The 12,312-nt window shown below is 41.1% G+C and overlaps 1 protein-coding gene across 1 annotated transcript; it reads left to right on the top strand.

Moving 5' to 3' along the window:
- Positions 1 to 688: 688 nt before the first annotated feature.
- On the top strand, positions 689 to 10,391 carry prl2 (prolactin 2). Its single transcript, XM_079581292.1, has 5 exons — positions 689 to 728; positions 4,359 to 4,528; positions 6,250 to 6,357; positions 8,112 to 8,282; positions 10,183 to 10,391. The coding sequence occupies exons 1-5, from the start codon at positions 707 to 709 to the stop codon at positions 10,381 to 10,383; spliced, it is 672 nt and encodes a 223-aa protein (XP_079437418.1). The 5' UTR covers positions 689 to 706; the 3' UTR covers positions 10,384 to 10,391.
- The last annotated feature ends 1,921 nt before the right edge of the window (positions 10,392 to 12,312 follow it).

Raw genomic sequence — 12,312 nt, 5'->3', positions numbered from 1 at the left:
GTTTTCATACCTAGACCAAGGCATTTTACTATTTCACGCTTTTCATCAGCAGAAAGACCCTTTTTCTTTCCCATATTACTTGAATATGATGGTCTGCTTAAAGGAACAGGCCACCGTTTTTACATACTGAGATATGTTCTTACCTTAGCTTTGACGAGTTCTTTAGGACCTGTCTGATCTTCACCCGTGCCTTCAGTCACGTAAAAACAGCGCAGACGGCGTTAGCATTTAGCCTCTCCCTCTCTCCACTATAGCTCCAAAACTGGTCAAGATAGAAGCTACCAAGCTCTTCCACGTTTTCCCTATTTAAATATGGTTACGTGAAGTGTTCCACTACAAAGTATAATTACACACAATTAAACAATGTGGATTTTCTAAGCGGATAAAAGGGGGAACTATATTGTAAGGTGTAATAATAACAGGAGTAGTTAGAAATCCGTGCAGTAATCTTCACTTTACTGTGCAGATGCCAAATTACTCCTGGTATTATTACAGTATAGTTGTAAGACTCAGAGGTCAGACCTAAATAAAGGTCTGGTTAAAAAATAAAAAAACAATCTTTCTCCCTGCCTCCCTCCCCCTCTCCATCCATCCCTCTCTCTCCCTCTTTCTCCCGCTCCATCCCTCTCTCCCTGACCCTGGGCTACAAAAACCCACCACCTGGTCCAGAGCAGGCTCAGACCGAGACTCTCTCAAGACCTGCACCATGCCCCGCTCCAGCACTTCAGGTACTTCTACTACTACTACTACTATAATCACTTTTACTGTTAGACCTACTGTTTTGTAGCTACTGCAGCAATTGAAATGTGTTTGGATGTGTTTGGTTTTGTGCTCTCGGCTGTCCAGGAATCTTCCATCATGATAGAGCAGGGTTCAAATCCCAGTGTCTTGGAAAACATTGCTGGATTGTTCATTTTGCTGCATAAGCTTGTTGAAAATAGCAAAACATATGGGTTTTTTTTTTGCTCAAAAGTTTAGGGTCGTGGTCTGCTTGATGGAGAATCTTCAGGGATGAAATATGCAGTTTTTTTGTATGGGTGATTGTTGTGTTAAAATGGCAAAAAAAATCAATAAAGTCTAAAAATCACAGTAGGTCACAATAACCGTGAGGTATTGTGACCAAAATTATCACGGTTTCCGGCATTATCGCGGTATTTTTTTTTATCGTGTGTTAATATGTTCAGAAAGCATTGATAGTCCGACACAAACTGAAAGACAATTAGCAAGTCGGCAAGTTCGACAAGTGGGCTGTCGTCCAGGAAAGTGTCCATTAGCCTGTTTCAGTGTCTTTTTCCGATAGCCGTTAGCGTTTACCGAGCCTGGCCTTAGCCGTCCGTAAACTCCGGTCAATTATAATTTCCCTACATGTACGTCTGGGTCTGATCTCAGTGGCCGCGTTACATCGGTTGACTTTCTACCTTGTACTTTCTAAGAGGCTACGTTACTTTCCATTTTGGATTACAGTGATGTCATATACATGCATTCCACTGCATCTGTGTTGAAGCCTCTGAATGCAGTTTTCCATTCAGCCATTAGATTCATCACTGCAGACGGTTATAGGACCCACCACTGTGATCTTTGTGCTAAAGTGGGACGGCAATCTCTAGAAGCAAGGAAGGAGCTGCACTGTTTTGCTACTTCGCACCAAATGTCTGGAATGAGGCACAGAAAACCTTTTATGTGGATCATCTCGTGACCTTCCATCAGTTTAAATCCCTTGTAAAGGAGTTTCCTCCATGTGTCTGCTCTTGTTTTTAAGTTTTACACATTTTCTTAGTATTGTGTTATAGAATAATCGTTCCACTGTTGTCTTATTGTTAACTGTTATTTACCTTGTATGTTTTAACAGGTCTCTCTTGCAAATGAGAAATGAGTCTCAAGAAACAGTCTTAGAGTGTTAGAGGATAATATGAATGTGATTGAATAAAACTCCCAGTGTGATAACAGTATTTTATATAATTAATAACTTAAAATGTACTGTGCCAAATAATCATGTACAGCAGTGTTTGTTTTACAGGTATTAAAAAAGAAAATGGTCATTTGTTGAATTTGACAGCAGCTTCAAAATAATAACATCCATTAAACTTGCGAGTCTTTGGAGAGTTTCTGCTTGGATTTCTTTGCAGGACGTCAGAATAGCCTCCCAGAGCTGCTGTTTGAATTAGATGTTTTGCTTGAGGCACCAAAGGTTCTCAATAGGGTTGAGGTCAGGGGAGGAGGGGGTCCACATCATGAGTTTCTCTCCTTTCATGCCCATAGCAGCCAGTGATGCAGAGGTTTTCTTTGCAGCAGGACATGGGGCGTTGTCATGATGAAGATGATTTTGTTTGAGAAAGCTCGGCTCTTCTTTTTGTATCATGGAAGAAAGTGGTCAGTCAGAAACTCCACATATGACTCCGCCCCCTCCTTGCTGACATCACAGCCGTGTTGGGACATGGTGGCCATTCACCAACCATCCACTACTCCATTGATCTGACCATCCAGGGTCACACAGCCTCATCAGTGAACAAGACTGTTAATCTTAGTGTGGTCATACCGCCTTTGCTCTGCCCAATCCCGTCAGACCTTAGAAGCTAAGCAGGGAAGGGCCTGGTCGGTACTTGGATGGGAGACCGTTTGGTAACACCAGGAAGCCTAGCGAATGTAGTGAATGAGTGAGTGGTTGGTGGTGGTCGGAATAAGAACAATAAGAACAATAAGAACAGAGCGGATGTGACGACAGAAACAGCGACAAGAAAGTTTTAGTCATTCGGACGTTAACAATGGTGCTCCTGCCACACGGAGCTCAGTAAATGACTTCTGTCGTTTATGTCAGAAACACTTAAGAATACAAGCAAACCGGAGCATTACGTGATCAATCAGGGGACCAATCAGGGAGCTGCTCTGATTGGTCGGTAGGCTCCAAATCGCTGCGTCCCTTCCTTTGAAAGCGCAATGGAGTGTTGCCAGACCCTCTTCTGTAAAGAGGCGGAGTCTGGTTGGCGAGACTACAAGACTGTTTGAAAATGAGTCTTCATGTATTTCTGAGCCATTGAAGCCGTTTCTGTTCATGAGCTTCAATTAACAGTTCAGGGGTGTCCGGATAGAATGTTTAAACAACTGTAGCCTCTGGAGGGTCCTACACCTTGATGTTCGGGAGACTCCAGAGGCACCAGCAGCTTCAAATACCTGTCTGCTGCTTTGTAGCAGCTGTTCTCTTAATGTGATGTATTTTTGCAGAAACCGCCATCGTTGTGCCTTTTTCTGCACAAACCCGTGTGGATAATAATATCGATGGTTTTCATACCTAGTCCAAGGCATTCAACTTTTTCAGCAGAGAGATCCTTTTTCTTTCCCTTATTGCTTGAAAATGTTGGTCTGCTTAATAATGTGGAACGTCCTTCTTCAATAGTTTTTCCCTTAACTGGGCTAAACTGACAACTAATCATCACAGGCATCTGAGATTGATGTCAGTGATTCAAAGAGCCCTGAGACACAACGCCATCCATGAGTTTCATTGGAAAACATTTTTTATTTGTTTTTATTTATCTTTATGACACTGAAATACAATTTGGACACAATTTTGAACATACTTTAGCTGATATATGTAATTTCATGAGAAGGAGCGAGTGTTGAGCTTCAATTAACAGTTTAGGGGTGATAACTGCAGCCTCTGGAGGGTCCTACACCTTGATGTTCGGGAGGCTTTGTAGCAGCTGTTCTCTTAATGTGATGTATTTTTGCAGAAACCGTCATCATTGTGCCTTTATCTGCACAAACTTATGGTTGAACTTGGCCCGAGAGCTAAACGGAGCTATCACGTTTTTTTATTATTGTTAATTTCACCATGGGTAGTTGGCACCACATCCACAAGAAGAAACAAAACCAATACTTATTTAAAGATTTTTTCACTTTACTTATACACTGCAAAAAGTATTTAACTAGATCAGTATAAACATCTCAATTTGAGCACAATAATCCAAATGTTAGTTGTTTTGACTAGTTAAGAAGTTCTTGGGCATTTGTCCTAGATTATTTCACTTGTTCTGAGATGTTTCTGACTCGTTTCGATACATTTCGTCCTTATTTCAGGTCATTTTCGTTGCCAATGGGGTAAGAAAATTGGTCTTATCTCATTGGCAATTTTACTTTCTTATTTCAAGCGAGATTTACCCTAGAACTGGTCTGAAATGTCCTCAAACGAGCAAAGCAAACTTGGTCCGATCAGGAAAAGTGTCTAAATGAGTGAAAACCGCTCAAAACAAGATACATTTCCTCAATTCAAGTCATTTAAGCCAATGCTTGATGTTTACTTTTTGTAGTGTATGGAAAATGCATTAAAAAAGCCTTTGATTCAAACCCTGCTGTTTGTCTTGCAGTGACCGCCTTGTGGATCCTGCTGTGCTCTCTGGCGCCCCCCGTCTTATTGTCGCCCCTCTGCAGCAGGCCCCAGGGCTGCCCCGTCCTGTCTTTGGCCAATCTGTTCGACCGCGTCATCCAGCACTCGGCTCGAATGCACGGCCTCTCCTCGGACCTGCGCCAGGACTTCGTGAGTGTCTGCCCCCTGTAGGCCTGTTTTAGAGTCGGAACTGCCGCGAGATAGGACCAGTGTTTATACTGATGTTGCAAGGCACGTGGTGATTGTTTGCCCCGTCCTGAGTCTACCTTTGGAGAAGTCCACCTTTAAAGGATCTGTATCATGCTATTTTAGCCATTCCAAAGTTAAGTATAGGCATTTATATGAATGATTGTACCTCTACCGCTATTGAGCACTCATTTTTGTGTTTTCTGGAGGTATTTTTCTAACCCGGAAGACACAACGCTTCGATTCAGTTAACTCCGCCCCCTCTCTCCGCACATACAACTTTACCGTAATATAAATAAACAGCAATAAGTGAAGATACTTCACGATGCAGTTATACGGAGTTGACATCTGCAACACAGCTTCATAAATGGCTAACACACATGCTAATATGCTAACACACATGCTAATATGCTAACACACAAGCTAACCCGCGTTTGGACTGACTCACCGCTCTGGTCCATCGCTGTTTACATTATGGGACTCGCGTTGGTTATAAAAGTTAATCCACTTTGATTCTGGCGAAGGTTCACCAAACATCCATCAGAGACAGTCACAGAAAAACAATATTTTGGTGAAAGTCGCTGAATCCCGGAGAAAAAAACAACTTCTGACGGGAGTGGCCTCTTCTTTAGGAAGGTTGAATCATAGACTGTATATACTCCCGTCCTCGTAGCCAAACGCGCTTCTTTTTCTCCGTGACATTATCGTTAGGTAAGAATAAAGAACAGGTGTGTCCAGAATAGGTTAAAACGAGCTCCATCTTCAGCTGCAGCGCAAACATGACGTCTGTTCAGAAGCTCAGGGGATGTGTTTGTTTTGGCCTCAGCTGACCTGGAAGCACCTCGGGTACATCCTTTCTTTTTTTTTTTTTTTTTTTTTCCCTTTATTTATTTATTATTTACAACAGAAATAATGAAAAGGGTGGTTTACAAATTAAAATCCGTCCGTAAGCATAGAATTAAGACATTGCATTACAGACGTCGAGCACTTCCGTTCCGCTGTGACGACACAACTGAGCAGGTCAGTCGTTCACCAGGAGAGGGCGGAGCCTCAGAGAGCAGGAGGGCGGAGCCTCAGAGAGCAGGATTCAGGAGGATTACTGCGAGCTGCGTGAATGAAGCCACAAACCACTCTGGGGGTGTTTTTGATAAGGAAAAAGCATAACAACATGGCTAAAAGCTCCAAAAAGTCGATTTTGCATGATATTGGACCTTTCAATAACATAATCAAGTCATTACCCACACTTCACATCTGTGTTGTAAGGGCAGCAGCATCACAATGGAAGTCAAAATGGCTTTTAGAGGAAGCGTGTGACAATTTCTCTGGGGCAATTTGACTTCTGAGATCATATACAGTGGGGAAAAAAAGTATTTGGCCGAAACCCAATAGAAAATCTGTACATAGCGCACACCTTTGTCAAATTCCATCAGCTTCAAAGGTACAACACAAACTGTACCTTAAAGCGGGCCTGAGGGTTAAGTGTCAGCGTGCGAGTCCAGCTCCTGCGACGTGGCCGGAGATTACCTCCAGCGGCCGCAGACTGGCTTCGACACCGTGCCATCTGCGTGAACCGCGGACTTCGCCACGAGCGCTGACCTCCGCCGACATTTCCCTCTGACCCCTCTGAACCGTGGCATTTGCTCCGTTCAGTCGTGACTCACTCAGACTCCGCCGTGTTTGTCCAGGAGCAGCAGGGGGCGCCGAACAGGAACCACATCGGCCGAGTGAGCCGCTACTGCCACACCTCCTCCATCCTCACGCCCACCGACAAGGAGAACGCCCAGCGGATGACCGTGAGTGACCGAGAGTCGAACCCAGAGCACATAGATGTATTAAAAAACAAAAAATCTGTTCCAAATTATTATGCAACTCATTACTTCAATACATTTTAAAGCTTGTAATTAACTGAAAATTGTCATTTGTTGAACATTTACTGAAATCAAAAGCTATTTAAAAAACAACATCTTAACAGGTCTAGTTATATTTTAACCTCTTAACTCCCGCCTGAACCGAGAGCATTTTCTCCAGTTCAGCTTTACCCAAATCCTGTTGGCCAGTGTAACGCCTCATTTGAAAGCTAAGACCTACAAAACTCATCTAAATGGATCTTTTTTTTCTCACGTCATTAGATTTTTTTCCCATCATTTTTTGGGGGTTTTCAACTCAATTTTGTAGCTTTTTTGTCAATTCTTTGTCACTTTTTGTCCATTTTTTGTCCATTTTTTGTCATTTTTTGTACATTTTTTGGTCCTTTTTTTCAACTTTTTTGTGACATTTTTGCCACTTTTTCAGCATTTTTTGTAAATATTTCTCAATTTTTTCTCAGTTTTTTGACAATTTTTTCTCAGTTTTTTGTCCTTTTTTGTCATAATTTTTTGTAAATTTTTCATCTTTTTTTGTCAATTTTTTGTCAATTTTTTGTCACATTTTTTGTCACATTTTTTGTCATTTTTTGTAAATTTTTTGCCACTTTTTAATAATTTTTTTGGTCAAATTTTTGTCCATTTTTTGACAGTTTTTTGTCTAAGTTTTCTCACTTTTTTGTCACATCTTCATCATTGTTTTCGTCTCAGTTCTGTCGCTATTTACAAAACTCATCTAAATGGATCTTTTTCCTCCCGTCATCAGATCTATTTCCATCTTTTTTTGGGGGGTATTCAACTCATTTTGTCACTTTTTTGTCACTTTTTTGTAATTTTTTTTGTAATTTTTTGTCTTTTCTTTGTAGTTTTTTTGTACATTATTTGGCTTTTTTGTTGTTGTCATTTTTGTAATCTTTTCATCACTTTTTTGTCAAAGTTTTCTCACTTTTTTGTCACGTCCATTATTGCTTTAATCTCAGTTCTGTCACATGGATCTTTTTTCTCACGTCATCAGATTTTTTTCCCATCATTTTTTGGGGGGTATTCAACTAATTTTTGCAACTTTTTTGTACATTTTTTGTCACTTTTTGTCACATTTCTCCTTTTGTTGTCAAATTTTTGTCACATTTTTATCACATTTTTGTCACATTTTTGTCATTTTTTCATAATTTTTTTGTCAAATTTTTGTCCATTTTTTGTCAAATTCTTATCACATTTTTGCCATTGTCATCATCTTTTCATCATTTATTTGTGAATGTTTTGTCCTTTTTTGTCAATTTTTGGACATTTTTTCCAGTTTTTCATAATTTTTTGTAATTTTTCCGTCATTTTTTGTCACTTTCTGCATTTTTTCATAATTTTTTTGTACATTTTTGTGACATTTTTGCCATTTTTTCATAATTTTTTGTCAAATTTTTGTCAATTTTTTCAGTTTTTTGTCTAAGTTTTCTCACTTTTTTGTCACATCATCATTGTTTTCGTCTCAGTTTTTTTGCTATTTTCTCACCTTTTTCCCAGAAGCTTTTGGACTGGGGTAAAGCCAAACTGGAGAAAATGTGCTCGGTTCAGGTGGGAGTAAAGGGGTTAAAATCATGGTTATAAAAAAAGGATAAAACAGGGTAACCACTCTGACACCATCTGCTCAGAGCTGGGGGAGTCTAACCCTCGCCCGTTGTCTTCCTCAGAGGGAGGAGCTGACGGAGGTGATCCTGAAGCTGCTGGTGGCGTGGAGGGAGCCGCTGTGGCACTTCCAGCAGAGTCTGTCCCCCGAGAACGAGGTGAGGGCGGACAAGGCCCTGCAGGTCGGCCGCATGGTGCACGAGCTGCGCACCGGGGTCCAGCGGGTGGCGCAGAAGGTACGCAAACCAAAACGTATCGCAGATCGACTTTTTCCCCTCTGTTGACCATGTTCTAATGTTGTTCCTCATGAAAACTGTGTCTGAATTGTTGAGCTGGAGCATGGGCTGAATCAATGTACCTAGAGAATTTTAATGCATAAAAATTGCCATAATTGCTTTTACTTTCGGTGACAGAATATAAATAACAGAGCCATGGTTAAATGTATTGTTTTATATGTCGGTGTTACACTGAACCATTAGGTAACGCTTTAGAATACAGCCCGCAAGTTCCAGGTGTGAGTGCGGGTAACAAGAAAGTAATTACACATGCAAGTACAGGTACTCTTTCAACTTGTAACAGGGGGAACAATGTGTAACAAGAAAGTACAACGTTACACATTGTTCCCCCTTTGTAACACTTTGTACTTCCTTTTTACACATTGTTCCCCCTTTGTAACACTTTGTACTTCCTTGTTACACATTGTTCCCCTTTGTGACACTATGTACTTCCTTGTTACACATTTTTCCCCTTTGTGACACTTTGTACTTCTTTTACACATTGTTCCCCTTTGTACTTCCTTGTTACACATTGTTCCCCTTTGTACTTCCTTGTTACACATTGTTCCCCTTTGTACTTCCTTGTTACACATTGTTCCCCTTTGTAACACTTCCTTGTTACACATTGTTCCCCTTTGTGACACTTCCTTGTTACACATTGTTCCCCTTGTGACACTTTGTACTTCCTTGTTACACATTGTTCCCCTTGTGACACTTTGTACTTCCTTGTTACACATTGTTCCCCTTTGTGACACTTTGTACTTCCTTGTTACACATTTTTCCCCTTTGTGACACTTTGTACTTCCTTGTTACACATTGTTCCCCTTTGTACTTCCTTGTTACACATTGTTCCCCATTGTAACACTTTGTACTTCCTTGTTACACATTGTTCCCCTTTGTACTTCCTTGTTACACATTGTTCCCCTTTGTAACACTTCCTTGTTACACATTGTTCCCCTTGTGACACTTTGTACTTCCTTGTTACACATTGTTCCCCTTGTGACACTTTGTACTTCCTTGTTACACATTGTTCCCCTTTGTAACACTTTGTACTTCCTTGCTACACATTGTTCCCCTTTGTAACACTTTGTACTTCCTTGTTACACATTGTTCCCCTTGTGACACTTTGTACTTCCTTGTTACACATTGTTCCCCTTTGTAACACTTTGTACTTCCTTGTTACACATTGTTCCCCTTTGTACTTCCTTGTTACACATTGTTCCCCTTTGTACTTCCTTGTTACACATTGTTCCCCTTTGTAACACTTCCTTGTTACACATTGTTCCCCTTTGTGACACTTCCTTGTTACACATTGTTCCCCTTGTGACACTTTGTACTTCCTTGTTACACATTGTTCCCCTTTGTAACACTTCCTTGTTACACATTGTTCCCCTTTGTGACACTTCCTTGTTACACATTGTTCCCCCTTGTTGCACTTTGTGCTTCCTTGTTACACATTGTCCCCCCTTGTTACACATGTAAGAGCACCTGTACTTACATGTGTTCTTTGTATTTCTTTGTTACCCGTACTTACACCTGGAACTCTGGGACTGTATTCTTACCAACCATTATTGTTTAATCTGGAATAAACATGCAACATCGTAGAAGATGCACCTTTTTTTACCCACCAGCTGGTCATGTTCACTTCAAGAAAACAAACTAAACTTTCTCCCATTAAGTGAACAGGATTTACTAAAAAAAAATTGGTTGAATGACACAAAATCTTCTCTGGGTCTGATTTTTACGAAGAAACAACATTATAACATGGCTAAAACCTCACAAAGGCGAACCCAGGTTGAGTCGTGCTTGCAGTTCCTTTTGTACACCACTAAGAGGCGCCTCATGCTCCCCCGTGACACAGATGCAGACGCTCGGGATGATGGGGAACGCGGTGAGCGGACTGTGGTCTCCGGACGGGCAGGCTCCGCCCGACGACGGCGCCCGCCAGAACCTCCTCCTCGGCAACTACGACCTGCTGCGCTGCTTCAGGCGCGACTCCAACAAGGTCCAGAACTACCTTAAGATCCTCAAGTGCAGGACTGTGCCCGAGTACGGCTGCTAGACCGGAGCGAGGGGGACGGAGGGCAGTGTAGATCAGCAGTAAACCGAAAGCTAGACGATTCCGGAGAGACCACACACCGCTGCTTTCTTTCTTTGTGGCTGGGACTGTGCAATCAATTAGGCGGAGGTGGTTATTCATTGGTAAATTTACTGACGTACTGTTCTTAAGTAGAGTTTTTGAGGCCCCGGGGTCTCATTTATGAAGCTCACGTACAGCGGGAATAAAAAGTACGTTCACCTAGGGCTGCTCGATTATTGAAAAAATAATAATCACGATTATTTTTGTCATAATTGAAATCACGATTATTTGTTGCCTTTTTTTAAATTGTGTTTCCCAAAAGATTCTATTTTCCCCCTCGGCGAAGCCACGCCCCCTTCTATGACGAGATGCCGTCTGTATCTATACGATTGGTTATGGCTACTGCAGACACATATGATAGACATTTGCAGTGCCCAATAAACGGCTATGGACGATCGTAAACCTCACCTCTCCTACGGGAAAATGAATTGGTGGTCCTCAGACTAAATAGAACTTCAGTGCAGTGCCCACCAACCCACTCACACCACCCGGACCACTCCCTGGTTCTGACCTGCTTTCAAACCTCCGCTTGTTCACTATGCTCAATGATCAGTTTGTGAATGAAATGGCCCACAGTGTGAACAAAGCCCTTCTTAACATTCTAAATGAGCACATCCACGTGTTGTATTGATGGAATCATGCAGAGCCGTGGGAAGATATTTTAGTTAGGGGGCGCTGAGGGACAAAATTTACCCCCAAAATACTTTTTCTGTGCATGAATCCTATTTATTAACCTCTTAACTCCCGCCTGAACCGAGAGCATTTTCTCCAGTTCAGCTTTACCCAAATCCTGTAGGCCAGTGTAACGCCTCATTTGAAAGATCTACAAAACTAAATGGATATTTTTCCTCACATCAGATTTTTTTTTCATCACTTTTTTTGTTGGGCAGTCGTCTCATTTATGTCAAATTTTCGTCAAGTTATTCGTATTTTTTTGTCAAATTCTTATCACTTTTTGGTCCAAAATTTTTTTCACAAAAAAGTGAGAGAAAAAATTGATGAAAGTAAAAAAAAATCTCACTTTTTTGTCAAATTTTTGTCAATTTTTGTCATTTTTTGTACATTTTTTGTACATTTTATGTACATTTTATGTACATTTTTTGTCACTTTTTCGTCAAGTTATTCGCATTTTTTTGTCAAATTCTTATCACTTTTTGGTTCCAAAAAAAATGACAAAAAAGTGAGAAAAAAATTGACGAAAGTAAAAAGAAATCTCACTTTTTTGTCAAATTTTTGTCCATTTTTGTCATTTTTTGTCACTTTTTCGTCAAATTATTCGCATTTTTTGTCAAATTCTTATCACTTTTTTGTCAAATTTTTGTCAATTTTTTGTAAATTTTTTGACACTTTTTCGTCAATGTTTTCTCACTTTTTTCACATTTTCATCCTTGTTTTCGTCTCAGGTTTGTTGCTATTTTCACACCTTTTTCCCAGAAGCTTTTGGACTGGGGGTAAAGCTGGAGAAAAAGGGCTCGGTTCAGGTGGGAGTTAAGGGGTTAACATTGCCTGCAGTTCACAAGCTATCCACCAGGGGGTGCTGCAGCGCCCTCAGCACCCTGGGTTCCCACGGCCTTGGGATCATGAGGCCAAACAGAGGCCCCCTTTCCGAAACGAGCAGATTGGTAAGAGGTCTAACGCCAAACCGGATGTGCGTCAGCGTCCGCCATGATAAGAAGCCTCCGAATTGGGCTGTTAGTTAGGAAGGTGTTAGAAAAAGAAGCCTCAATGCTAACTATCATAGCCACTTTAGCATAGGGACCTCTGGTGATTACTATGTGCCATATCTCATTCATGAGTTACTTTGCCTTGTTTTAGATGGTGGAAAGAAAGCGTCCCAATATTTTTCTCCGT

Source organism: Gobius niger (assembly GCF_951799975.1).
Source record: "Gobius niger genome assembly, chromosome: 22".
Lineage (NCBI taxonomy): Eukaryota > Metazoa > Chordata > Actinopteri > Gobiiformes > Gobiidae > Gobius > Gobius niger.
This window is presented reverse-complemented; position numbering and strand designations above follow the sequence as displayed.

Coding starts and splice junctions, on each gene's coding strand:
- prl2 (XM_079581292.1), top strand. CDS start 707: ATGCCCCGCTCCAGCACTTCAG. Junction 729..4,358: donor GCCCCGCTCCAGCACTTCAG/GTACTTCTACTA, acceptor TTTGTCTTGCAG/TGACCGCCTTGTGGATCCTG. Junction 4,529..6,249: donor CGGACCTGCGCCAGGACTTC/GTGAGTGTCTGC, acceptor GTGTTTGTCCAG/GAGCAGCAGGGGGCGCCGAA.